Below are 25458 nucleotides of genomic sequence, written 5' to 3'. Positions count from 1 at the left end.
AAAATAGAAAAACTCTCCATGAGAATATTTTGATGACATTCAGAATTTAATGCTCTAATTCTGTATGAAAAACCTAGATAGTGTATTGAAAAGCAGAGACATTACCTTGCTGACAAAGGTCCATAGAGTCAAAGCTACAGTTTTTCCAGTAGTCATGGATGGATATGAGTTCAACCATAAAGAAGGCTGAGCACCGAAGAACTGAGGCTTTAGAACTGTAGTGCTAGAGAAGACTCTTGAGAGTCACTTGGACAGCAAGGAGATCAAACCAGGCAATCCTGAGGGAAATCAATCCTGAATATTCCTTGGAAGGACTGATGCTGAAGCTGAAGTTCCAATACTTTGGCCACCTGACTGATGCTGGGAAAGATTGAAGGCAGGAGGAGAATGGGACGACAGAGGATGATATGGTTGGACGGTATCACTGACTCAATGGACGTGAGTTTAAGCCAACTCAAGGAGACATAGAAGGACAGGGAAGCCTGGTGAGCTGCAGTTCATAGGGCTGCAAAGAGTCAGACACAACTCAGTGACTGAACAACAAATTCTGTTTTGAATCAGAAGTACAGAATTCAGGACTCAGTACATGAAAACAGAATCTGCTTAATCAATTACCATGCATGCTGTGACCTCAGATGTGGGCTATTATCCCAGGAAGAATACTGACTTTTTGGATATTCATATGAAACCGTCCAGTAGCAGGAATCAACAATTTAATATGGTTAATATACTACCATATCACCCTTTAGTATGGTATATTTGACCAATGCTAACTTAATGTTAGTGAACAAAGGTCTGTACAGTCAAAGCTATGGTTTTTCCAGTAGTCATGTACAGATGTGAGAGTTGTACCATAAAGATGGCTGAGACCAAAGAATTGATGCTTTCGAATTGTGGTGCTAGAGAAGACTCTTGAGAGTCCCTTGGATAGCAAGGAGTTCAAACCAGTCAATCCTAAAGGAAGTTAACCCTGAATATTCATTGGAAGGACTGATGCTCAAGCTCCAGTACTCTGGTCACCTAATGGGAAGAGCCAACTCATTAGAAAAGACTCTGATGTTGGGAAAGATTGAAGGCAGGAGAAGAAGGGGCAACAGAGGATGAGATGGTTGGATGGTATCACTGACTCAATGGACATGAGTTTGAGCAAACTCTGGGAGACAGTGAAAGACAGGGAAGCCTGGTGCACTACAGACCATGGGGTGGCAAAGAGTTGGACATGACTTAGCAACGGAACAACAACTTAATGTTACTTTAATAAACCCACCCACTATTCCCTATAGACTAAGCCACAGGGCCAGGAGTTCAGAGAAGCAAGTCACAACAATTTTTCTAGCTAGAGCCGTATCTTAAAATCCCTTTCCCCATAACTATCAAAGTTCAACATGATAAAATGGCCTGTGTTTTATTTGTTTACTTTTAATATTATTTACTTTTGGAATTGGGGATACATTATATCCACATGATTTAAGAGGTACAAAAATAGAAAATCTTTCTCCAATCGCTATTCCTCAAGGGTGTTCCAGACATTGGCTGTAACCAATTTCTTGTGTAGTTTTCTGGAAACAGGCTCTGTGAATACAAGTTAATATATGTGTGCATGTGAATACAGTATGTACGTGTGTGTGTGTGTGTGTGTGTGTATAGATATGTATGTGTGTCACAACTAATAACTTAAGATTTACACCTTTCTTAATCTTATGTAAAATCCCTAAAGTCCACAATATAATACTGTAACATGATACTAACATGCAACATAAAAGAGAAAGGAGGGGGGGAGGAAAAAAATTGAGGTTGAAAATTAGAAGAAAAAAATTTCTTGCTTTGACAAATGGTAAATATATGTGGTCAGGAAACCCTCTGCTTCAGCTCTCAACTAGCTTGATTTTTCATACTGTCTGCGGTAGAACAACATTTTCTGGAAAAGATCTCCTGGGCCTCCCAGCCACTCCTGATTCTCCTACTAGCTTTCATCTCTGCCCCATTTCCTGGTGCCTCCTCTGCTACTCCACCTCTTCTGTGTTCAATCTTCAGTCACATTCTTCTTGTGCTCCTCTTAAATTCCTAAAGCTATCGTTCATCCTCATAGTTTTAAGTACCACACATACACAAGTCCTAAATCTGCACCTAAGGCTTTTACAATATACTCCAGATAGATGCATATTTAAAACCGCTTTTTGGAACTTTTCCCTGAATATCCTGAAGTTATTATGGCATAGGATACATGTTTATATTTGAAACTGAAGCTAATTAAGCACTTGATTAAAACAAAAACAATCAAACCTCTAGAGGGATTTTTTAAACAATGGATTTGAGTCTGTGACTCTTATCCTTGGGTTAGAAATTTCTGTTAAAAAGAAAAGCTACAAAACAGAAGTATTTATTTTGTTTGTGAATCAAATTGGTCTGCCTCATATCTGTAAAAGCTTAAAGCAATGCTCTTATTTTCAAGCATATAGTTAAACATATCTTAGACCTCTATCGCCAGTTTCTTAAGTCTCATCTGTTTTATGAAATGACTAAGCCAAGTTTGATATCAAACCAGTTAATCCTAAAGGAAATCAACTCTGAAAATTCACTGGAAGGACTGATTCTGAAGTTGAAGCTCTAATACTTTGGCCACCTGATGTGAAGAGCTGACTCACTGGAAAAGACCCTGCAGCGGGTGAGAGAGGATGAGATGATTGGATGGCATCACAGACCCAACGGACATGAGTTTGAGAAAACTCTGGGAGATAGTGACAGACAGGGAAGTCATGCGTGCTGCAGTCCATGGGGTTGCAAAGAGTCCAACATGACTTAGTGACTGAACAACAAGTCAAGTAAGCTATGCTGGGATAAAATGAGATAATACATTGTAAATAAAAAGATACCATAAAAACTTTAGTGCTGTTATGATGGTGATAATAAGTTCTGTTCAATAAACTCCAAATAACTATGTTCACTGTCAAAAAGTAAGTACTGGCAGTGAACAAAGGGAAGACACAAAGGACAATGGGCTTCCCTGGTGGCTCAGTGGCAAAAAATTAGCCTGCCAATGCAGGAGACGCGGGTCCCATTCCTTGGTCAGGAAGATCCCCTGGAGAAGGAAGTGGCAAACCACACTAGTATTCTTGCCTTAAAAATTCCACAGACAGTGGAGCCTGGTGAGCTAAGTCTGCTGCTGCTGCTAAATCACTTCAGCTGTGTCTGACTCTGTGCGACCCCATAGACGGCAGCCCACCAGGCTCCGCTGTCCCTGGGTTGCTAAGTCTATGGGGTCTCAAAAGTGTAGGACACAACTTAGTGACTAGACAACAGAGGGCAGTGGCTTCCAATTTAGCCATTAAAAATGGAAGGAAATGTGACGACTTTAAAAACTGGTTTTATAAACACTGTTTTCATGAGGATGAAAGGAAAGAAACAACTCAAAATGGCTTAACCACTAAAGAGAATTAATATATCACATAATATATAATGAGAAATCCAGGGTGGGATGATTTCCAGGTGTAGTCTACTCATATGAGTCATCCTTCTGCTGGTTCATCCTAAGTAGCTCCAGAGAACATATCCTTACCCACCATGTTCAGAGACACATGGAAGGTACATCCAAAGAATTCTAGACTCTGTTGACAGGGAAGGAGAGGAGAAAGATTTTACATGAAACAACCCATATTTGCTGTACATGTTATGACTTTGAAAAACAGACTAAAATAACATTTAGTGATTTCTTTTGTGTTAGTTTTTTTTACCCATTATGAAACACCAATCACACACAGGAAGGACATAAAAGTCTGGTAATAATTTCAAGGTACATAAGAGATGTGGGGGACTATAAACAAATCTGTGTGTATACCAACAACCCAATGAAGTTTCAAAAAGAATTGCTTTTCCTGTTCATGAGTTTTTTAAAAATTAAACTAACCCCTAATGTGTGATAATATCTTGAAAATATTATGCTTCATTAGTCTGACTTCATTAGCACAAAATTACCCTGTAACTTTTAAGAATAAAGAGCAAAACAGGAAATAGTGTCTGCATCCTCCTAGGGTTTAAAAAAATGGTGTATCTAAGCTATTTTGAGAGAATTATTATTGTTTTCAGGGTGTATAATAATTTCCCCTGGGCCATTATATCACATGTTAGTTTTCACACAATTATTTATAACTATTTATACAACTGCAGGTCAAAAAAAGGTGAATATTCCTGTAATAATTAGTGGGAAAATTTTAAGGGATTAGACAATAACATTCATTAGAATATTTTGGAGTTAAAAACAAAAATATAGTTCATATAAAAAGCAAATAAGAAGTAATTCAGGTCTGCCTGATCTAGTCTAAAGTGACTTTGTGTGCTTAGTCACTCAGCTGTATCCAACTGTTGGTGACTCCATGGACTGTAGCCCGTCAGGCTCCTCTGTCCATGAGATTCTCCAGGCAAGGATACTTAACTGGAGTAGATGGCCATTCCCTTACCAGGGGACCTTCCCAACCCAGGTCTCCCTCATTGCAGGCAGATTCTTTACCAGCTGAGCCACCAGAGAAGCCCCATTTATAAGTAGTAAAAATGATTTACAATAATAAAATTACTTAATAAAGACATGTACACCATTGATGGGGAAGCCCCCTTGTGGCTCAGACAGTAAAGATGCTTAAATATCACTAGGTAGATGAAGAAATAAGTTAAATAGTTTTATTACAAACAGAATTCTCTCAAAACATGGAAATAAAATAATATTTTGCTTACAAATTCCTTTGAGCCTATATTTTGGATTTATTGAATGATATATTAATAAAGGCTGAGCACTTTTATTACTGTCTCAAGCTTGTGGAGCTGTGAGGCTGAATTAGTGGAGTGAGTGAGTGAGTGAAGTTGCTCAGTCATGTCCGACTCTTTGTGACCCCATGGACTGTAACCCACCAGGCTCCTCCATCCATGGGATTCTCCAGGCAAGAATACTGGAATGGATTGCCATTTCCTTCTCCAGGGGATCTTCCCAACCCAGGGATCAAACCCAGGTCTCCCGCATTACAGGCAGATGCTTTAACCTCTGAGCCACCAGGGAAGCACATATTAAATTAGTGGAAGCACATATTAAAAATTATTCTAAATTTCAATAACCACCAAGCACATGATATTCATTAATATTGATTTGGTCATTCACCAGATATACCTTTGAGCACCAGGCATAGTGCTAGGCCTTTTATCTGAGCAAGATGCAAATATATTAGCAATAAGCGTACTTGAAGTCCTTTCAAGGTCAAGACTAAGGCCAAAGACAGGAGTAGTCACTTCTATCTAAGTGTGCAATGAAAGTTACATTCAAAAGCATATGACGAAGCATTAAAATATTGACTGGGTTCAGAATGAATGCCTCAAGTAGGGCCTCATATTTGAGTAATCATCAAACTTATTTCAAAGGAAAATATTCTCCTAAAACCTTATTATTAATTAAAAAAAATTATGTCAAATAAGTACAAACCCAAAACTAGGAACAAACTCCTTATACTTACAGATTTTAGAAGATATTTTAAAAATGAGAACACATTTACGAAATGAGGAATAAACCACAAAATAAAAACAATTCAATTTAACAATATTAATTTGATAGATGGTATCATTTTGCAGAAATAAAATTGATGCCCTGGGATTTTATGGTAAAAAGAAATAGACTTCCGTCTACTTAATATTTAAGCTGTATCCATATCCTGTATTTACTTCTGTAATGAGAGGGAATTGACAACAGTCACACAAATAAAATGCCACAAAGTAATGACCAAAATAGATAGGACTATTTTCCCCATTACTTTGCCTCTCCTGCTACTTATCAGAAGCTTGGAGTTAGTAGCGCCTGCTAGAGCAGCAGCCAAGATGTCAAAGCCACACCTCTACAATCTTCTCATTCTTTCTTCCTAGTAGGCCATAAGATAGCTGCTACAGTTCCAAGTTTGGCATCCTTGTTTGATGCAGGAAGAAAAGAAAAGGACAAAAGGGTACATTCCAACTGAGTTGACCCTATTTTAACAAGTTTTCCCAGAATCACTATCCAGAAACTTCTACTAATGTTTCATTGGCCACAATGTGTCACAGAACCACTCCTAGTTGAAATGGAGCTTAGAAAAGAGGAGTTTTGGCTGGGCATTTAGATTCCACCCCCCAGGGTTGAGTCAGTGAGGGTAAAGGGAAGAGGCATTTGGGGAAAGTAACATCATTGTTGTTGTTCTTCAGTCACTCAGTCATGTCCCACTCTTTTTGACCCCAAGGACTGCAACACACCAGGCTTCCCTGTCCTTCACTATTTCTCAGAGTTTGCAAAAACTCATGTCCATTGAATTGGTGATGCCATCCAACAGGCTCCTCCATCCCTTTCTCCTGCCCTCAATCTTTCCCAGCATCAGGGTCTTTTCTAATGCATAGTTGGCTCTCTGCATCATGTGGCCAAAGAATTGGAGCTTCCTCTTCAGAATCAGTGCTTCCAAAGAATAGTCAAAATTGATTTCATTTAGGATTGACTATTTTGATCACCTTGCAGTCCAAGGGATTCTCCAACACCACAGTTCAAAAACATCAATTCTTTGGCATTCAGCCTTCTTTATGGTCCAACTCTCATATCCATACATGACTACTAGAAAAACCATAGCTTTGATTAGATGGACCTTTGTCGGCAAAATGATGTCTCTATTTTTTAATCTGCTATCTAGGTTTGTCATGGTATTTCTTTCAAGGAGCAAGCATCTTTTAATTTCATGGTGGTAGTCACCATCTGCAGTGATTTTGGAGATTAAGAAAATGAAGTTTGTCACTGTTTCCGTTGTTTCCCCATCTATTTGCCATGAAGTGATGGGACTGGATGCCATGATCATTGTTTTTTGAATGTTGAGTGTTAAGCCAACTTTTTCACTCTCCTCTTTCACTTTCATCAAGAGGCTCTTCAGTTCCTCTTCATATTCTGCCATAAGTATGGGACTGTCTACATATCCAAGGTTATTGATATTTCACCCTGCAATCTTGATTCCAGCTTGTGCTTCATCCAGCCCCGCATTTCTAATGATGCTCAGCTCAGTTGCTCAGTCGTGTCTGACTCTCTGCAACCCAGTGGACTATAGCACTCCAGGCTCCCTGTCCATCACCAACTCCTGGAATTTACTCAAACTCATGTCCATTGAGTCAGTGATGCCATCCAACCATCTCATCTTCTGTTGTCCCTTCTCCTCCTGTCTTCAATCTTTCCCAGCATCAGCGTCTTTTCAAATAAGTCAGTTCTTCACATCAGGTGGCCAAAGTATTGGAGTTTCAGCTTCAGCATCAGTCCTTCCAAAGAATATTCAGGATTGATTTCCTTTAGGATGGACTGGTTGGATCTCCTGGCAGTCCAAGGGACTCTCAAGACAGTACACTTCTCAAACATCACAGTTCAAAAGCATCAATTCTTTGGCATTCAGCTTTCTTTATAGTCCAACTCTCACATCCATACATGATTGTTTGAAAAATCATAGTTTTGACTAGATATATCACTTCATGGCAAACAGATGGGGAAACAGTGGAAACAGTGGCTGACTTTATTTTGGGGGGCTCCAAAATCACTGCAGATGGTGACTGCAGCCATGAAATTAACAGACGCTTACTCCTTGGAAGAAAAGTTATGACCAACCTAGACAGCATTTTAAAAAGGAGAGGCATTTCTTTGTCAACAAAGGTTTGTCTAGTCAAGGCTATGGTTTTTCCAGTGGTCATGTATGGATGTGAGAGTTCAACTATAAAGAAAGCTGAGTGCCAAATAATTGATGCTTTTGAACTGTGGTGTTGAAGAAGACTCTTCAGAGTCCCTCGGACTGCAAGGAGATCCAACCAGTCCATCCTAAAGGAGATCAGTCCTGGGTGTTCATTAGTGGGACTGATTTTGAAGGTGAAACTCTGATACTTTGGCCACCTGATGTGAAGAACTGACTCATTTGAAAAGACCCTGAAGCTGGGAAATATTGAGGACAGGAGGAGAAGGGGACGACAGAGGATTAGATGGTTGGATGGCATCACCAACTCAATGGAAGTGGGTTTAGGTGGACTCTGGGAGTTGGTGATGGACAGGGAGGCCTGACATGGTGCGGTTCATGGGGTCGCAGAGTCGAACACGGCTGAGTGACTGAACTAAATTTAACCTTTGTTGGCAATGTAGTGTCTCTGCTTTTTACTATGCTGTCTAGGTTGGTCATAGCTTTTCTTCCAACCAGCAAGTGTTTTTTAATTTCATGGCTGCAGTCACCATCTGCAGTGATTTTGGAGTCCAAAACAATAAAGTCTGACACTATTTCTCCATCTATTTCCCATGAAGTGATGGGACCAGATGTCATGATCTTCATTTTTTGAATGTTGAGTTTTAAGCCAACTTTTTCACTCTCCTCTTTCTTTCACTTTCCTCAAGAAGCCTTTTATTCCTCTTCATTTTCTGCCATAAGGGTGGTGTCATCTGCATATCTGAGGTTATTAATATTTCTCTCGGCAATCTTGATTCCAGCTTGTGCTTCTTCCAACCCACCATTTCTCATGATATACTCTGCATAGAAGTTAAATAAGCAGGGTGACAATATACAGCCTTGACGTACTCCTTTCCTATTTGGAACCAGTCTGTTGTTCCACGTCCAGTTCCAACTGTTGCTTCCTGACCTGCATACAGGTTTCTCAAGAGGCAGGTCAGGAGGTCTGGTATTCCCATCTCTTGAAGAATTTTCCTCAGTTTGTTGTGATCCACACAGTCAAAGGCTTTGGCATAGTCAATAAAGCAGAAATAAATGTTTTTCTGGAACTCTCTTGTTTTTTTGATGATCCAACGGATGTTGGCAATTTGATCTCTGGTTCCTCTGCCTTTTCTAAAACCAGCTTGAACATCTGGAAGTTCTTGGTTCACATATTCTTGAAGCCTGGCTTGGAGAATTTTGAGCATTACTTTACCAGCGTGTGAGATGACAGCAATTGTGCAGTAGTTTGAGCATTCTTTGGCATTGCCTTTCTTTGGGATTGGAATGAAAACTAACCTTTTCCAGTCCTGTAGCCACTGCTGAGTATTCCAAATTGCTGGCATATTGAGTGCAGCATGTCAACAGCATCATCTGTTAGGATCTGAAATAGCTCAACTGGAATTCCATCACCTCCACTAGCTTTGTTTGTAGTGATGCTTCTTAAGGCCCACTTGACTTCGCATTCCAGGATATCTGGCTCTGGGTGAGTGATCATTCCATTGTGATTATCTGGGTCATGAAGATCTTTTTTGTATAGTTCTTCTGTGTATTCTTGCCACCTCTTCTTAATATTTTCTGCGTCTGTTAGTTCCATACCATTTCTCCCCTTTATTGTACCCATCTTTGCATGAAATGTTACCTTGGTATCTTTAATTTTTTTGAAGAGATCTGTAGTCTTTCCCATTCTAATGTTTTGCCCTATTTCTTTGCACTGATCACTGAGGAAGGCTTTCTTATCATACCCAGGGTTTCTCATGATGTACTCTGCATATAAGTTAAGTAAGCAGGGTGACAATATACAGCCTTGACAAACTCCTTTCCCAATTTGGAACCAGTCCATTGTTCTATGTCAGGTTCTAACTGTTGCATCTTGACCAGAATACAGATTTCTCAGGAGGCAGGTAAGGTGATCTGGTATTCTCATCTCTTTAAGAATTTCCCACAGTTTGTTGTGACCCACACAGTCAAAGGCTTTAGCGTAGTCAATGAAGCAGATGTTTTTCTGGAATTCTCTTGCTTTTTCTAGGATCCAATGTATGTTGGCAATTTGATCTCCTTTTGTAAATCCATCTTGAATATCTGGAAGTTCTTGGTTCACATACCACTGAAGCCTAGGTTGGAGAATATCAGGGTCTGCCACAAATTCCAAGGCTAAGTTTAAGAAGTGATTTGGAAACAATGTAGACACCTGTATCACATAAAGATCAAGTTTTCTCCAAGGTGTTACAGAAATCTATATCAAACAGATATATAACTATGCCTGTAATTCAGAGGACAGAGTCTTCATCATAAGGACTATTATAATTACCAATATGTTAAAGTTTGGAAGCTAAAACAAAGCAATCAGTTCCATCACAGGTATAATGTTCTGCATGCATGTACCCCTATGTGCCAGGTGCTCAATTAGTCCCTTTTTCTCTATTCTATCTTTCTTAAAAACAGTAAAATCCTGTCTTCATTCAGCATTGCAATAAGATCCATTTTGTGTAGGTGTATGGGGGAGGAGAGATGCCTCATACAATCCTAAATGCAACTGGGAGCACCAAATATACACATCTGATTTTAAAGCAATTATTCAGATAATCCAGAATATTCTTATAGTACTGTTCTTTGGATTATACGCTACTGGAAAACTCAGCACCTAAAGAGAATTCTCACTCCCTTAAAAGAATATTTTGCACATTAGTGTTCATCAGTCAAACCGAGCCTATCAATTTTTTAAAATAAAGTTTTATTGGAACACAGTCCTGTTCATTCATATAAATAGCATTAAATGGCTGCTCTTGTGCAACAAAAACAGAAATGAGTACTAGAGACTGTATGACACACAAACTCTAAAATATTTATTCTCTGGCCCTTTAAAGAAAAAGTTTGCAAATCTCTATCTTAGAATGCAACCGTGGTGACCTGAAGGTAATTTCTGGTACAGAGTCAATGGATTATGATTTTGGCTTGATACTTAAATCTTTCAATTAAGACTGGATGAAGAAAAAAAGAAATGTGGGTTTATCAGAAGAGTGAACACACAGAGTGCATGCCAATAGATGTAATTTTATAAGTTAATTACAGAGCACTCTGCTTGAGTATATAAACAGAATTGTTATAAATTCATAATTGAAGAATACAAAATAATAGTTGAAAAATAAATAAGATCCCATAGATAGAAAGAGCTACAATGTTATGGAGAAAGCCAATTAGAGAAAAGTTATCTCAAACTGATAGAATCTTACAGTTTACTCCCTCTGACTAAATACTGAGATCTTTCTCTTTCAAAAGCATATTGTCAACTTTCTTTACAAATAACACTCAATTATAAGTGAACAAAGAATATTAAGCAATGATTTATAATATCTTGACATCATAATCTTATGACTTAAAATATCTAAAAAAAAAGTCTTCTAATTTTGTATGCTTTTAAGAGCATATTGAAAGACTATAAAAGGCAACCTAGAAATTGAGGTGAGATACTCAAACAACTAAAATTCATGTGTCTTCATTTTAATTCCTTCCTACTCCATAAACCTTGAATCTGTGGTCTTATTTCTCACAACAGGGTACATATTTTTAAAATCTGTGATTTTCAGTTGATGGCATACTTAATATGTCATCTGTTGAATGAACTCTTAAAGATCTAATGCTATCTGAGGTTGCTGTTTAAAAATACCATATTACTTTTCTTTCTTCCAGGTTTTTGAGGTATGACTTGCAAGTAAAAAAGTGCATATGTTTAAGATATACAGTATGATATTTTAATATATGTATGAAGTGTGAAAGTGAAAGTTGCTCAGTCGTGTCTGACTCTTTGTCACCTCATGGACTATACAGTCCATGGAATTCTCCAGGCCAGAATACTGGAGTGGGTACCCTTTCCTTTCTCCAGGGGATCTTCCCAACCCAGGGATGGAATCCAGGTCTCCTGCATTGCGGCGGGTTCTTTACCAACTGAGCTATGAGGGAAGCCTCATTATATGTAAAACATCACAATCAAGTTAATTAACATAATCATCACCTCCCACAGTTACCATTTTTTGTGTGTATGTGGTGAGAACACTTGAGATCTACTCTCATAGCAAACTGCATGTATTTATTAACTATAGTCACCATGCTGTAAATGAGGTATCCAGAACCTATTCATCTTATAACTACAGTTTGTACCCTTTGACCAATATCTCCCCTTCCTCCCACTCCCTAGCTTTTGGTAACCACCATTTTATTCTCTTTTATTATGAACTGGACTTTTGCTTTTTTAGATTCCACATATAAGTTAACCATGTAGTATTTGTCCTTTTGTGTCTAGCCTACAATACCTACCATGTGGGAGACCTGGATTCAATCCCTGGGTCGGGAAGATCTCCTGGAGAAGAAAATGGCAACCCACTCCAGTATTCTTGCCTGGAAAACCCCATGGATGGTGGAACCTGTTAGGCTACAGTCCATGTGGCTGCAAAGAGTCGGATACGACTGAGTGACTTCACTTTCACTTTCACTTTATCTTATTTAGGATAATGCCTTTCATATCTATGTTGTCATAAATTAAAAGACTACCTTCATTTTTAAAGCTGAATAATACTCCATTATATATAGAAATATTTCCTTTATTTACTCATCCATCAATAGATATCTTATTTTAGTTACTGTGAATACTGCTACAATAAAGATGGAAGTGCAAATATCTCTACCAGACAGTGATTTCATTTTCTTTGGATATATATACCCAGAAATGACACAGCCGGATCATATGGTAATTTTATGTTTTCTTTTTTTTTTTGGTAGTTCTATTTTTAATTTTTTGAGGAACCTCCATACAATTTCCCATAATGGGTATATCAATTTATATCGCCACTAACGGCACACAAAGACTCACTTTCTCTCCATATCCTTACCAGTACTTGTTATCTTTTGACATTTTGATAATAACAGTTCTAACAGGTATGAGGTGATATCTCATTGTGATTTTTATTTGTATTTCCTTGCAGATTAGTGAAGTTAAGCACCTTTTCATACACCTGTTGGCTACTTGTATGTCTTCTTTGGAAAAATGTCTATTCAAGAGCTTTGTCATTTTTAGATATTATTTTTTTTTGCTTTGGTGGTTTTTTTTTTTTTTTTTGCTATTGATTTTTATGTGTTCCTTATATATTTTGGATATTAACCCCTTAATGGATATATGGTTTGCAAATATTTTCTTCCATTTCATAGGTTGCCTTTTCATTTTGTTGATGATTTCCTTTGCTATGCAGAACTTTTTAGTCTGATGTAATTCCACCTACTTATTCTTTGCTTTTATTGTTAAACTGAAACAACTCATTACCTTGACCAATATCCAGGAACTTACCCACACGTTTTCTTTCAAGAGTGTTACAGTTTCAGACCTTATGCTTAAGTCTTTAATACATTTCCAGTTGATTTTTGTATATGGTATAAGATAAGGATACAATTTTGTTCTTTTGCACGTGGAAATCCAGTTTTCCCAACATCATTTATTGATGAGACTATCTTTTCCCCACTGTATATTATGGGCATCTCCACTGAAGATTACTTGAATGCACCATGTATCGCTTTATTTCTGGGCTCTCTATTCTGTTCTACTGGTCTATATTTATGTTTTTATGCCAGCACCATAATTCCTGGATTATTATACCTTTGTAATACTATTTGACCCTTGAACAACATGGGCTCAAACTGTGTAGGTTCACTTATACGGGGTTTTTGTTTTTTGTTTTTTCAGCAGTAAATACTACAGAAGGACACAATTCCAGGTTGGTTGAATCTGCAGATGTGGAGGAACAGTGGACAGGGAGGGCAGAGGATAAGTTATGCACTTTTAACTGTGTCTCCAACCTCTGCATCGTTCAAGGGTCAACTGTAATTTGAAATCAGTAAGTGTGATTCCTCTAGCTTTGTTCTTTTTCAAGATTATTTTAACTACTCAAGTTGTTTTGTGGTTCCACATGAATTTTAGGATTTGTTTTCTTGTGAAAAATGCCATTGTAATATTGATACAGATTTTCACTTAATCAGTAGATTGCCTTGGGTAGTACAAACATTTTAATAATTTTTCCAACCTATGAACACAGAATATATTTACATTTATTTATATCTTTAATTTCTTTCATCGACATTTTATAGTTTTCAGTGTATAGATCTTTCATGTCCTTATATAAAATAATTATGTTATATGTTTTTGATGCTATTGTACATGGAATTTTCTTAATTTTATCTTTCTGAAAGTTTGTTAGCAGAGTATAGAAACACAGCTTAATTTTGTACACTGATTTTGTATCCTACAACATTACTAACTTTCTTAGCTTTAACACTTTTATGACATAGTCCCTATGGTTTTTCATACCTAAGGTCATGTCATCTACATTTTATGTCACCTACATGTCCGAGGATTTTACTTTTTGGATTTGCGTGCCTATTTCTCTTTTTACAAATTTTACTTCATGTTGGAATATAGTTGACTAACAAATACTGTGTTAATTTCAGGTATACAGCAAAATGATTCAGTTATACCATGTATATTTACCTATTCTTTTTCAAACTCTTTTCCTATTTAGGTTGTTATATAATATTGAGCAGAATTTCCTGTGCTATATAGTATGTCCTTGTTGGTTATACATTTTTAAAAAATTATTTATTTGTTTGGTTGAACCAGGTCTTTTTGCTGCTTCACGGCATGTGAAATCTCCCCAGATCAGGGATCGAACCAGTGTCTCCTTCACTGGCAGGTGGATTTTTTACCACTGAGCCACCAGGGAACTCCAGTTATCCGTATTAAATATAACAGTGTGTACATGTCGATCCCAAACTCCCTCACTATCCCTCCCCTCCACCCTTCCCCTCTGGTAACCATAAGTTTCTTTTCTAAGTCTGTGAGCCTGTTTCTGCTTTGTAAATAAGTTCGCTTGTATCTTTTTTCTTAGATTCTACCTATAAGGGATATCATACAGTATTTCTCCTTCTCTGTCTGACTTACTTCACTCAGCATGACAGTCTCTAGGTCCATCCATGTTGCTGCAAATGGCATTATTTCATTGTTTTTAATTTCTGAGTAATATCCCATTGTATATATGTAACACATCTTCTTCATCCATTTCTTTGTTGATGAATATTTAGGTTGCTTCCACATCTTGGCTATTGTAAATAGTGATGCAATGAACACTGGGGTACATGTATCCTTTCAAACCATGCTTTTCTCTGGATATATGCCCCGAATGGGATTGCAGGATCATGTGCTCAGTCGCTCAGTTTTGTCTGACTCTTTGTGGCCCACCAGGCTTCCCTCTTCTGTCCATGGAATTTTCCAGACAAGAATACTGGAGAGGGTTGCTGCTTCCTACTCCAGGGGCTCTTCCAGACACAGGGATCGAGCCTAGATGTCTTGTGTCACCCGCACTGCCAGGTGATTCTTTACCACTAGCACCATCAGGGAAGCCCCCTGCAGGGTCATATGGTAGTTTTATTTTTAGTTTTTTAAAGAACCTCCATACTGTTCACAGTGGCTATACCAATTTACATTCCTACAAGAGTATAGGAGGATTCCCTTCTCACCACACCCTCTCAAGCATTTACTGTTGGTGGAGTTTTTGATGACAGCCATTCTGACTGACGTGAGGTGATGCCTTATAGTTGTTTTGATTTGTATTTCTCTAATAATTAGAGATGCTGAACATATTTTCATGTGCCTCTTGGCCATCTGTATGTCTTCTCTGGAGAAATGTCTAATTGCTTTGGCTAGGACTTCCAGTACTATGTTGAACAGAAGTGGCAAAAGAAAAAAACAACTCTGATCTATGCATATGCACATAAGCAAAACAATTTATAGCTCTCCAGAGGATGTAGGGGGAAAATGGTTCCAGTGACTACTTCTGAGAAGAAGAAATGGGAGCTTGGAGGCTCAGAGAGCAGGTGAAGGGGACAGGGAAACTTCACCGTATATTCTTTCATGCCTTTTTAGTGTTGTTCCATGTACATGTATTACCATTAAAGTAAGTAACTATTATTTAAACCTGTATCTTTTCTAGAATCATTTTCAAACCTAGCCATAGGCCCTTCTCAAATAGAAGAGATTTCCTCTGGAAATGAAACAATCAATCAATGCAATTTTAACAAGCCAAAGATGGTAATCAATATACCCAATGCCTTTGTTTTCACCACTTTAGAGGAAATACTTTTCTTTGGTTAGTTAGGTCCATGAAAGCCATTTTACATAAAAGAAAAAAATCCAATAAGAAATGATCAGTAAAAGTCATAACAAACTTAAGAGATTACTTTCTTTTTAAAAAGAAGAATATAGGTAAAAGGATGCAATAAAATACATAGCACAGAACTTGATACCCTTAACAGCAGAAAACAAGAATCAGAAATCAAGAGATTAAATTAAAAATAATCATGTAAAATATGCAGGGCAAATGGCCATGTTGTTTAACAGTGCAGCTCTCAAAAAATACCTGAAGTATTTATGTGCAAGACATGAAGAAATAGCCACTTCTGCTACATGTGAAAACAATGACTAAGTAGAAATGTGTTTGTTATTGTTGTTTGTTTTTGTGGGAGGGCAGGTAGGAAAAATGATTAAATGATAACTTCAGTATACTTTTGATCTAGGGCTGTAAAGCAACAGAGTATCATTCTAAGCAACCAGCACAATGCAAGAGTACAACAGGGTACAGTCTAGGCAAGTCCACAATAGCCCACCTGTAATCACAGTTACTAAAGAAAACAATGATTTTAAGCATTAAAAAAAAAAAAAGGTCAGATTAGCATTGGGTACTTGGCTGAAGAAATTACTGTTTAACAGCTAATAATATGAAAGAATTCAAAACACAAAACAGAAGTAAATTTAAGGAAACAGTGACTATTTAAAAAGAAAAGAACTCAAGAAAAGTCATCATTAACATCCTCAGAGAAGACATGTCAGCCATGAATCAAGAACAGAACACTTGTGTGAGGGTAGGGTGAGAATGCTAGTAAGAGGAAATACTCAAAGAACAAAAAAAGGGATGTTGGTAATTAAAAACATAACAACAGATCAAAAGCTCAATGAAGGAACTAGAAGACAGAGTTGAGGAAAATTCTCACAAAGGAGGGAAAAAAGACAATGGATTGAAACATAGGAAAAAAAGATTTAAAAAAATTAGAATACTGCCTCAGGCTATCCAATATCTGAATAATCTAGGGGGAAAAAAAGAAAAGAAAAAAGAATGTGAAGAAAACTGGAAGGATATAAATAATGCTAAACATTAATAATTCTTTTTAAATTCCTCAACTAAAAGGAAATGAGCTTCCACTTTCAACTGACCAGCCAGGGCCTGGCAAAAAGTATGAAAATAACCCAATGTCCCAAACTGGAAAATAAAAGTTGCAACATAAGCATATATTTTGAGATATATGAATAACTAAAGACTGAAAGAACTGACAGCGCTGGGGAATTGCAAACTGTGTAGAGGAAGGCTGACCAATACCAGCAGATGGCTGTTTCTTATAGAGCTGATGATTTTTTAAATAATGGACAGAGAAGGAAACTTAAAATTCAATCAAGATCTTTCCAGTGGGTAAAAACAAACAAGTGACAATGCAATTGTCCAGAGAGATTCATTTCTTGATCAAGAGAATCATGGTTCCTTAATGACATGAATATCACCAGAATTATGCTTTTTCACTATGTTGAACTCAACTAATCTGCTTTAAGGACACTAGTAAACAATTATCCAGAGTTCAATTCAATTCAGTTCAACAAATATCTACTGAACTCCAATTTGTCATTAGCTCTGAATATAAAATAATAAAGATGTCTCAAAATGAAAAGGTCTAGAGTTTACAGTTCAAGTTAAAATGTGTGAATATTTATTCAAATAAATGTGTGCAAGCAGGCTTAGTCATGTCTGACTTTTTGTGACCCCAAGGACTGTAGCCTGCCACCCTCCTCTGTCCATGGGATTTTCCAGGCAAGAACACTGGAGTGAGTTGCCATTTCCCCCGCCAAGGGACCTTCCCAACCCAGGGATAGAACTCTCCTCTCCTGAATTGGCAGTCAGATTCTATACCACTGAGCCCCCTGGGAAGTCCATCCAAAAAAATGAGGGAATGTCATATAAAATAAGAAGTGGTCTTATTCTGAAGGGCATATACAGTATCAGTGGGAAGAAGCTACAGATAGAAAATCCTCAGCTCAATACCATTTTTCCTGTAATATGGATATACCAATTTCATGACTTACTATAGAGTTACAGTGATCAAAACAATGTGGTATGTGCATAAGAATGTGTATGAATATATGTATGAATCAACAGGGGCTTCCCTAGTAGCTCAGTCGGTAAAGAATGCCTACAATGAGGGAGACTGGGGTTCAATCCCTGTGTCAGGAAGACCCCCTGGAGAAGGAAATGGCAACCCAATCCAGTATCCTGGTGGAAAATCCCATGGATAGAGAAGTCTGGCAGGCCACAGTCCATGGGGTCACAAGAGTCGAACATGACTTCGCAACTAAACCACCACCGTGAATCAAAAGAACACAATGAAGTTAAGAAATAAACCCTTGCATACATAGTCGGTTGACTTTTGACAAAGGTGTCAACGGAAAAGAACAGTCTTTTCAATGCTAGAATAGTTGGACATGCATATGCAAAAGCAAAACAAAACTCTCAGCCTAAATACACCTCACACTATATATAAAGATTAAGTTGAAGCATATTATAAAACTATATATAAGAGCTAAAACTATTAAATTCGTGGAAGAAATCATAGGAAAAAATATCTTTGTGATCTGGGATGGATGTTTTCTTCAGTTCAGCTCAGTTCAGTTCAGTCGCTCACTCGTGTCCGACTCTTTGCGACCCCATGAATTGCAGCACGCCAGGTCTCCCTGTCCATCACCATCTCCCAGAGTTCACTCAAACTCACATCCATCGAGTTGGTGATGACAACCAGCCATCTCATCCTCTGTCGTCCCTTTCTCCTCCTGCCCCCAATCCCTCCCAGCATCAGAGTCTTTTCCAATGAGTCAACTCTTCGCATCAGGTGGCCAAAGTACTGGAGTTTCAGCTTTAGCATCATTCCTTCCAAAGAACACCCAGGACTGATCTCCTTTAGAATGGATAGGTTGGATCTCCTTGCAGTCCAAGGGACTCTCAAGAGTCTTCTCCAACACCACAGTTCAAAAGCATCAATTCTTTGGCACTCAGCTTTCTTCACAGTCCAACTCTCACATCCATACATGACCACAGGAAAAACCATAGCCTGGACTAGACAAACCTTTGTTGGCAAAGTAATGTCTCTGCTTTTGAATATGCTATCTAGGTTGGTCATAACTTTCCTTCCAAGGAGTAAGCGTCTTTTAATTTCATGGCTGCAATCACCATCTGCAGTGATTTTGGAGCCCCAAAAAATAAAGTCTGACACTGTTTCCACTGTTTCTCCATCTGTCTCCCATGAAGTGATGTTTTCTTAGATAAAACCAAAAAAAGCACAAAACTATTGAAAAATTGATAAATTGGACTTAATCAAAATTAACATCTGTTCTTCAAAAAGGCAAACCTAAGACAAGCCACAAGCTAGGAGAATATGTAATATCTAACAAAAGACTTGTATTCAGGATATATAAATGTCTCCTACAATTCAATAAGAAGATAATCCAATTTTTTAATGGGCAAACGATTTGAATAGACGCTTCAACAAAAATATACAGATGGCCACTAGCAAACAAAAATGTGCTCAACATCATTAGTCATCTGAAAACTGCAAACTAAAACCACAATAAGAAATCATTACACACCTACTAAAATGGTTAACATGGAAAAGATGTATAATTCCAAATATTGGCAAGGATGCAGAGTGACTGGAACGCTCATATATTTGCTGGTGGGAATGGAAAATATACACCCACTTTAAAAACAGCACATTAGTCTCTTATAAAGTCAAACATATATTTACCATATGTCCAGCAATCCTACTCCTAAGTATTTACACAAGAAACAAAAACATATCCCATGCAGGGTCTTCCCTGGTGGTCCAGTGGCTATGACTCTAAGCTCTCAATGCAGAGGGCTTGGGTTTGATCCCTAGTTGGGGAACTAGATGCAACTAAAGATCCCGTGTGCTGAAACTAAGACATGGCACAGCCAAATAAATAAATATTAAAACAAAATCGATAACTCATACAAATATCTGCATATAAATGTTTACAATAGCTTTATTCATAAATATGAAAAACTATAAACAATCTAAAATGTCCATCACCAGGTAAATGGCTAAACAAATTTTGGTATACTCATACAATGGAATATTTCTAATTAAAAAGAAAAAAAAATGACATATTGAACAAAGAAGAACGAATCCCCAAGATAGAAATCAGAATTAAATGAGCAGTTGATCAAAAGATGGGACACACCAGCTCCCTTTCAGAAAGCACACCATGTGGTGGAAGTTTAAAATTCTCAGACTCCAGTTAAAAATTCTAGACAGGAAATTCCCTGGCGGTTCAGTGGTTAGGACTTCAAGGTTCCACTGCAGGGGGGCATGGTTTTGATCCCTGGCCAGGGAACTAAGACCCTGTAAGCTTCTCACCTACCCATCCCCCAAAAGAAACCACTACCACAACAAAAAGAACTCTAGATAAGTCTGGCAAGTAACAACAGCTTTTGGGTAGAAAATTGAGGCAAGGCAACCTCAGTAACGGTTGACCATAAGGAAAGGTTATTAAACCTCCAAACGTTGAGAAATGGATATGACTCCCTGTTTATTAATCTATGGAGATACTCTGGCAAGGGGAACAAAGTCCAATAGCTGCTCCTCCCCCCGCAAAATGAAATAAGTTATTAGTAAACAAAGACAGAGGGCTTCCCTGGTGGCTCAGATGGTAAAGAATCTGCCTGCAATGCAGGAGACCTGCATTTGATCTCTGGGTCAGGAAGATCCCCTGGAAAAGGGAATGGCAACCCATTTCAGTATTCTTGCCTGAATAATTCTTTGGACAGAGGAGTGTGGACGGCTACAGTCCCTGGGGTCACAAAGAGTCAGATATAACTGAGCGAGTAACACTTCAAATTTTCATACAAAGAGTGAACAGTGCAAAGGCTTTAGAGGTAAATTAGAATAGATGTAGGATTACATCTAGACAAAGCCAGAATTAGAGGGCATGTCCTAAAATACAGACTTGTGGGCAAGTGGAGAAGTTAGCATGCACACACAGGAACATATCCATCAGCTAATGATGCAACTGTACATTTTAAAAAATTTATTTATTTTGGCCACACAAAATGGCTTACAGGATCTCAGTTCCCCAAGCAGGGATCAAACCCATGCCCTCAGCAGTGAATGAAAGCAAGGAGTCAACCACTGGACCACCAGGGAATTCCTGGTACATCTTATTAAACACAGGGCCAGAAGTGAGTATTTCAAGGGATGGAATTTGTTTTATAGCTCAGGTATCAGGTTCAAAGGCTGTTATTCTTTACCCTTTGATTATTATCCCACACACTACTGGGAACCTGAAGAGACATTAATTTATACATAGCCAGAGCTTTACTCTCATCAATCTTGTTTTGCCATTTAATACCAAGTATACTCCATAAGCCAAACTATGTATTTTTTCAAAAGGTGGAACAGAAATTGGTGCAAGCCTCACTATCCATCGTGAAGCTGTACAATAGAGGGGTATACCACATATATATTCTTAAGACCACACACAAGACTTTCGTAAATGAAAAGCTAATTTCATGCTTATTCTTATAATCATTTAAGGTCTGACTGTAATTGCCTTGGCAATAACTCTTAAACTTAAATTTCAGCCAAACCTACAAGAAGAGCTATGTACAAGAATGTTCATAATAGTATTCTTCACAATAGACTAAAACTGCTATGCTATGCTAAGTCACTTCAGTCATGTCCGACTCTGTGTGACCCTATAGACGGCAGCCTACCAGGCTCCCCTGTCCCTGGGATTCTCCAGGCAAGAACACTGGAGTGGGTTGCCATTTCCTTCTCCAATGCATGAAAGTGAAAAGTGAAAGTGAAGTCACTCAGTCGTGTCCGACTCTTAGCGACCCCATGGACTGCAGCCTACCAGGCTCCTCCATCCATGGGATTTTCCAGGCAAGAGTACTGGAGTGGGGTGCCATTGCCTTCTCCGGACTAAAACTGAAAACAGTATAAAGACCTATCAACCAGGGAATGGATAAATAAATTGTAGCATATCCTTAAAATCGAATTCCACACGGCAATGAGGATGAGCAAACTCCAACCACACAATGTGACAGGATAAACGTCACAAACATAATGTTCAGTGAAGGCAGCCAAAGGTAAAGGAGTGGTTAGTACCAGTCTATTTATATAATGTTCAGAAACACAATGAAACAAAAATCTATAACATGGTGTTCAAGGGCAAGACTGTGGTTAGAGAAGGAGGGGACAGTGACTGGAGACAACATACCTGGGCTTTCTAGTGTCAGGCAAGAGAGAATTCTTGACCAGAATGCTGGCTACATAGGAGTGTTCCCTTGCTGAAAAGTTAAGATAAGGGCAGTTTTTGTATATATGATATACTTTAGTAAAACATTCACTTTAAAAAATCAGTAAGAAACTTCTTAAAAGGATTGTCTTTAAAACTTTAGAATTATTTTTAATATGAAGACATCCTAATATGTCGATTTTATGAATGTAAAATTTCATCATGTATTATTTTAAAATAAGAGATAATACTTTTGTAACTATTAAACTTTTAAACCAAAATGTTCATTACCATAGTTTTTACTTTTAAAAAGAGCATTGTACCAACTGTCTCCACCTTCATCCCTCCTCGCCCCCTAGTCCCACTCCCACTCCCAAAAGGCAACCTTCATAATCTTAAAGTAATACACTTATTGTGCAATCTCAGTATTCATAAACTCTAGATATTATCTATTAAAGTAATATACTTATCATGCAATCCAATTATTCATAAACTCCAGATACTCTCTATTAACTTCCATGGAAACAAAATCATAAACTCACTCTTTAGCTTGACTGGAAAAGAATGTCTGAGGTCTGAGTACCAGGCTTCAGTTAATAATTATTAATGAAGAACTTTAAAAAACACGATACTGACTTTTGAAATTTCCCCAAGGAATTCCAATGCATTGCCAAGGTTGATAAAGCCTGAAGCAATTAGAGAAGAAAAGGTTGGAATGTATTTACATTCCTACTACTATTAAATTAAAAAAAGAAACATAATTATTTTGTACCTCAAATTCAGAAAGCTGAGTTTCTGCTCAATTTGTTTGCTAAGAAAGACAAATTGACTTCATTGACATAATGAAAGTTTTGTTTGTAAGGACTGTTAACGCTATCAACACATAACGTTGTGTCTAAAATGTTTGTCAGAAGAAATGGCATTTGTTAAAATATCTTTTATAGAAAACTATTTTTAAAAAATATAGTTTGCCACAGGAAGTTAATTTTAACATCCACGTAAATAATTATTCATAATGACCTCACTGATCTAGCTCTAATTAATTCAAACTATTTATAAAAAGACAGTACAGATTTTAATAAAATTAGGAACATGACTAAAGAGACATTTCCTCTTTGCAAGTAAAACAAAATGACTACCAGACTAACTTGGAAACAAAATGAAGAACCTTTTTTTTTTCTTTTTTTCTGACCACCATGCAGGATCTTAGTTCCTCCACCAGGGACTGAACCCGGACCGCCTACATTGGAAGCACAGAGTCTTAACCACTGAACAGTCAGGGAAGTCCTAAAATGCAGAATTCTGACTCATCACCAAAGAATATTTGGCTTCCCACTAAGGAATATCAGGCTCACTTCCAGCAGCCTCCTACCTCACCATTTCCTTCTCTGTCCAACAGTAATAGTTATAAGAAGGATTCTACTATTTATCACATTTATAACTTTAGAAAAATAAACTTCCAGCTTCTAGCTATAGTTCCATGAACTATAGACCACTGGTTCTCAAATTTGATTACACTCTGGAATCACTTGGCAAACTTAAGACAACAAACAAGCTGATGCCCAGTGATGTGGGTTTAACTGGTATGACGCAGTTTGATGTAGTGTGGGTATCAGTATTTTGAAAGCTTCCAAGATAATCACAATGGTATGATCACTCACCTAGAGCCAGACATCCTGGAATGTGAAGTCAAGTGGGCCTTAGAAAGCATCGCTACGAACAAAACTAGTGGAGGTGATGGAATTCCAGCTGAGCTATTTCAAATCCTGAAAGATGATGCTGTGAAAGTGCTGCACTCAGTATGCCAGCAAATTCAGAAAATTCAGCAGTGGCCACAGGACTAGAAAAGGTCAGTTTTCATTCTAATCCCAAAGAAAGGAAATGCCAAAGAATTCTCAAACTACTGCAAAATTGCACTCATCTCACAAGCTAGTAAAGTGATGCTCAAAATTCTGCAAGCCAGGCTTCAGCAGTATGTGAACCGTGAACTTCCTTTTCTAAAACCAGCTTGAACATCTGAAAGAGGAACCAGAGATCAAATTGCCAACATCCACTGGATCATGGAAAAAACCAAGAGAGTTCCAGAAAAAATCCATTTCTGCTTTATTGACTATGCCAAAGCCTTTGACTGTGTGGATCACAATAAACTGTGGAAAATTCTGAAAGAGATGGGAATACCAGATCACCTGACCTGCCTCTTAGATATCTATATGCAAGTCAGGAAGCAACAGTTAGAACTGGACATGGAACAACAGACTGGTTCCAAATAGGAAAAGGAGTACGTCAAGGCTGTATATTGTCACCCTGCTTATTTAACTTCTGTGTAGAGTACATCATGAGAAACGCTGGGCTGGAAGAAGCACAAGCTGGAATCAAGATTGCCAGGAGAAATATCAATAACCTCAGATAGGCAGATGACACCACCCTATGGCAGAAAGTGAAGAGGAACGAAAAAGCCTCTTGATGAAAGTGAAAGAGGAGAGTGAAAAAGTTGGCTTAAAGCTCAGCATTCAGAAAACGAAGATCATGGCATCTGGTCCCATCACTTCATGGGAAATAGATGGGGAAACAGTGGAAACAGTGTCAGATTTTATTTTTCTGGGCTCCAAAATCACTGCAGATGGTGACTGCAGCCATGAAGTTAAAAGATGCTTACTTCTGGGAAGGAAAGTTATGACCAACCTAGATAGCATATTCAAAAGCAGAGACATTACTTTGCCAACAAAGGTCCATCTGGTCAAGGCTATGTTTTTTCCAGTAGTCATGTGTGGATGTGAGAGTTGGACTGGGAAGAAAGCTGAGCGCCGAAGAATTGATGCTTTTGAACTGTGGTGTTGGAGAAGACTCTTGAGAGTCCCTTGGACTGCAAGGAGATCCAACCAGTCCATTCTAAAGGAGATCAGTCCTGGGTGTTCATTGGAAGGTATGATGCTAAGCTGAAACTCCAGTTCTTTGGCTACCTCATGCGAAAAGTTGATTCATTGGAAAAGACTCTGATGCTGGGAGGGATTGGGGGCAGGAGGGGAAGGGGATGACAGAGGATGAGATGGCTGGATGGCATCACTGACTCGATGGACGTGAGTTTGAGTAAACTCTGGAGTTGGTGATGGACAGGGAAGCCAGGCGAGCTGCGATTCATGGGGTCACAAAGAGTTGGACATGACTGAGCAACTGAACTGAACTGATGGTAATTTTAATATGCAACCAAGTTTGAGAACTGTTTACAGAATGAAGGTTTTAGGAGTAACTATCATTCCTGTCCTACTCACGTTCTGTAACATCTAATTTTTTTTTTAA

General features: G+C 38.1%; 1 protein-coding gene across 16 annotated transcripts in view; it reads right to left on the bottom strand.

Moving 5' to 3' along the window:
- The window catches only part of ZRANB3 (zinc finger RANBP2-type containing 3), a 300187-nt gene that overhangs the window by 191160 nt on the left and 83569 nt on the right, over positions 1-25458 (bottom strand). For 10 of the 16 annotated variants that reach the window (XM_055572729.1, XM_055572728.1, XM_055572727.1 and 7 more), the window contains 2 exons: positions 22798-22847; positions 22144-22213 (listed from right to left, as the gene is read on the bottom strand). The exons of 3 other annotated variants lie outside the window; for them this stretch is intronic. In XM_055572729.1, the coding sequence (XP_055428704.1) occupies positions 22144-22213; positions 22798-22847 (120 nt within the window). Of the gene's footprint in view, positions 1-105; positions 322-22143; positions 22214-22703; positions 22848-25458 lie in introns of those variants that run through there. 3 more of the 16 variants (XM_055572738.1, XM_055572737.1, XM_055572739.1) reach the window with 3 other exon arrangements.

Source organism: Bubalus kerabau, chromosome 3, assembly GCF_029407905.1.
Source record: "Bubalus kerabau isolate K-KA32 ecotype Philippines breed swamp buffalo chromosome 3, PCC_UOA_SB_1v2, whole genome shotgun sequence".
NCBI lineage: Eukaryota > Metazoa > Chordata > Mammalia > Artiodactyla > Bovidae > Bubalus > Bubalus kerabau.
This window is presented reverse-complemented; position numbering and strand designations above follow the sequence as displayed.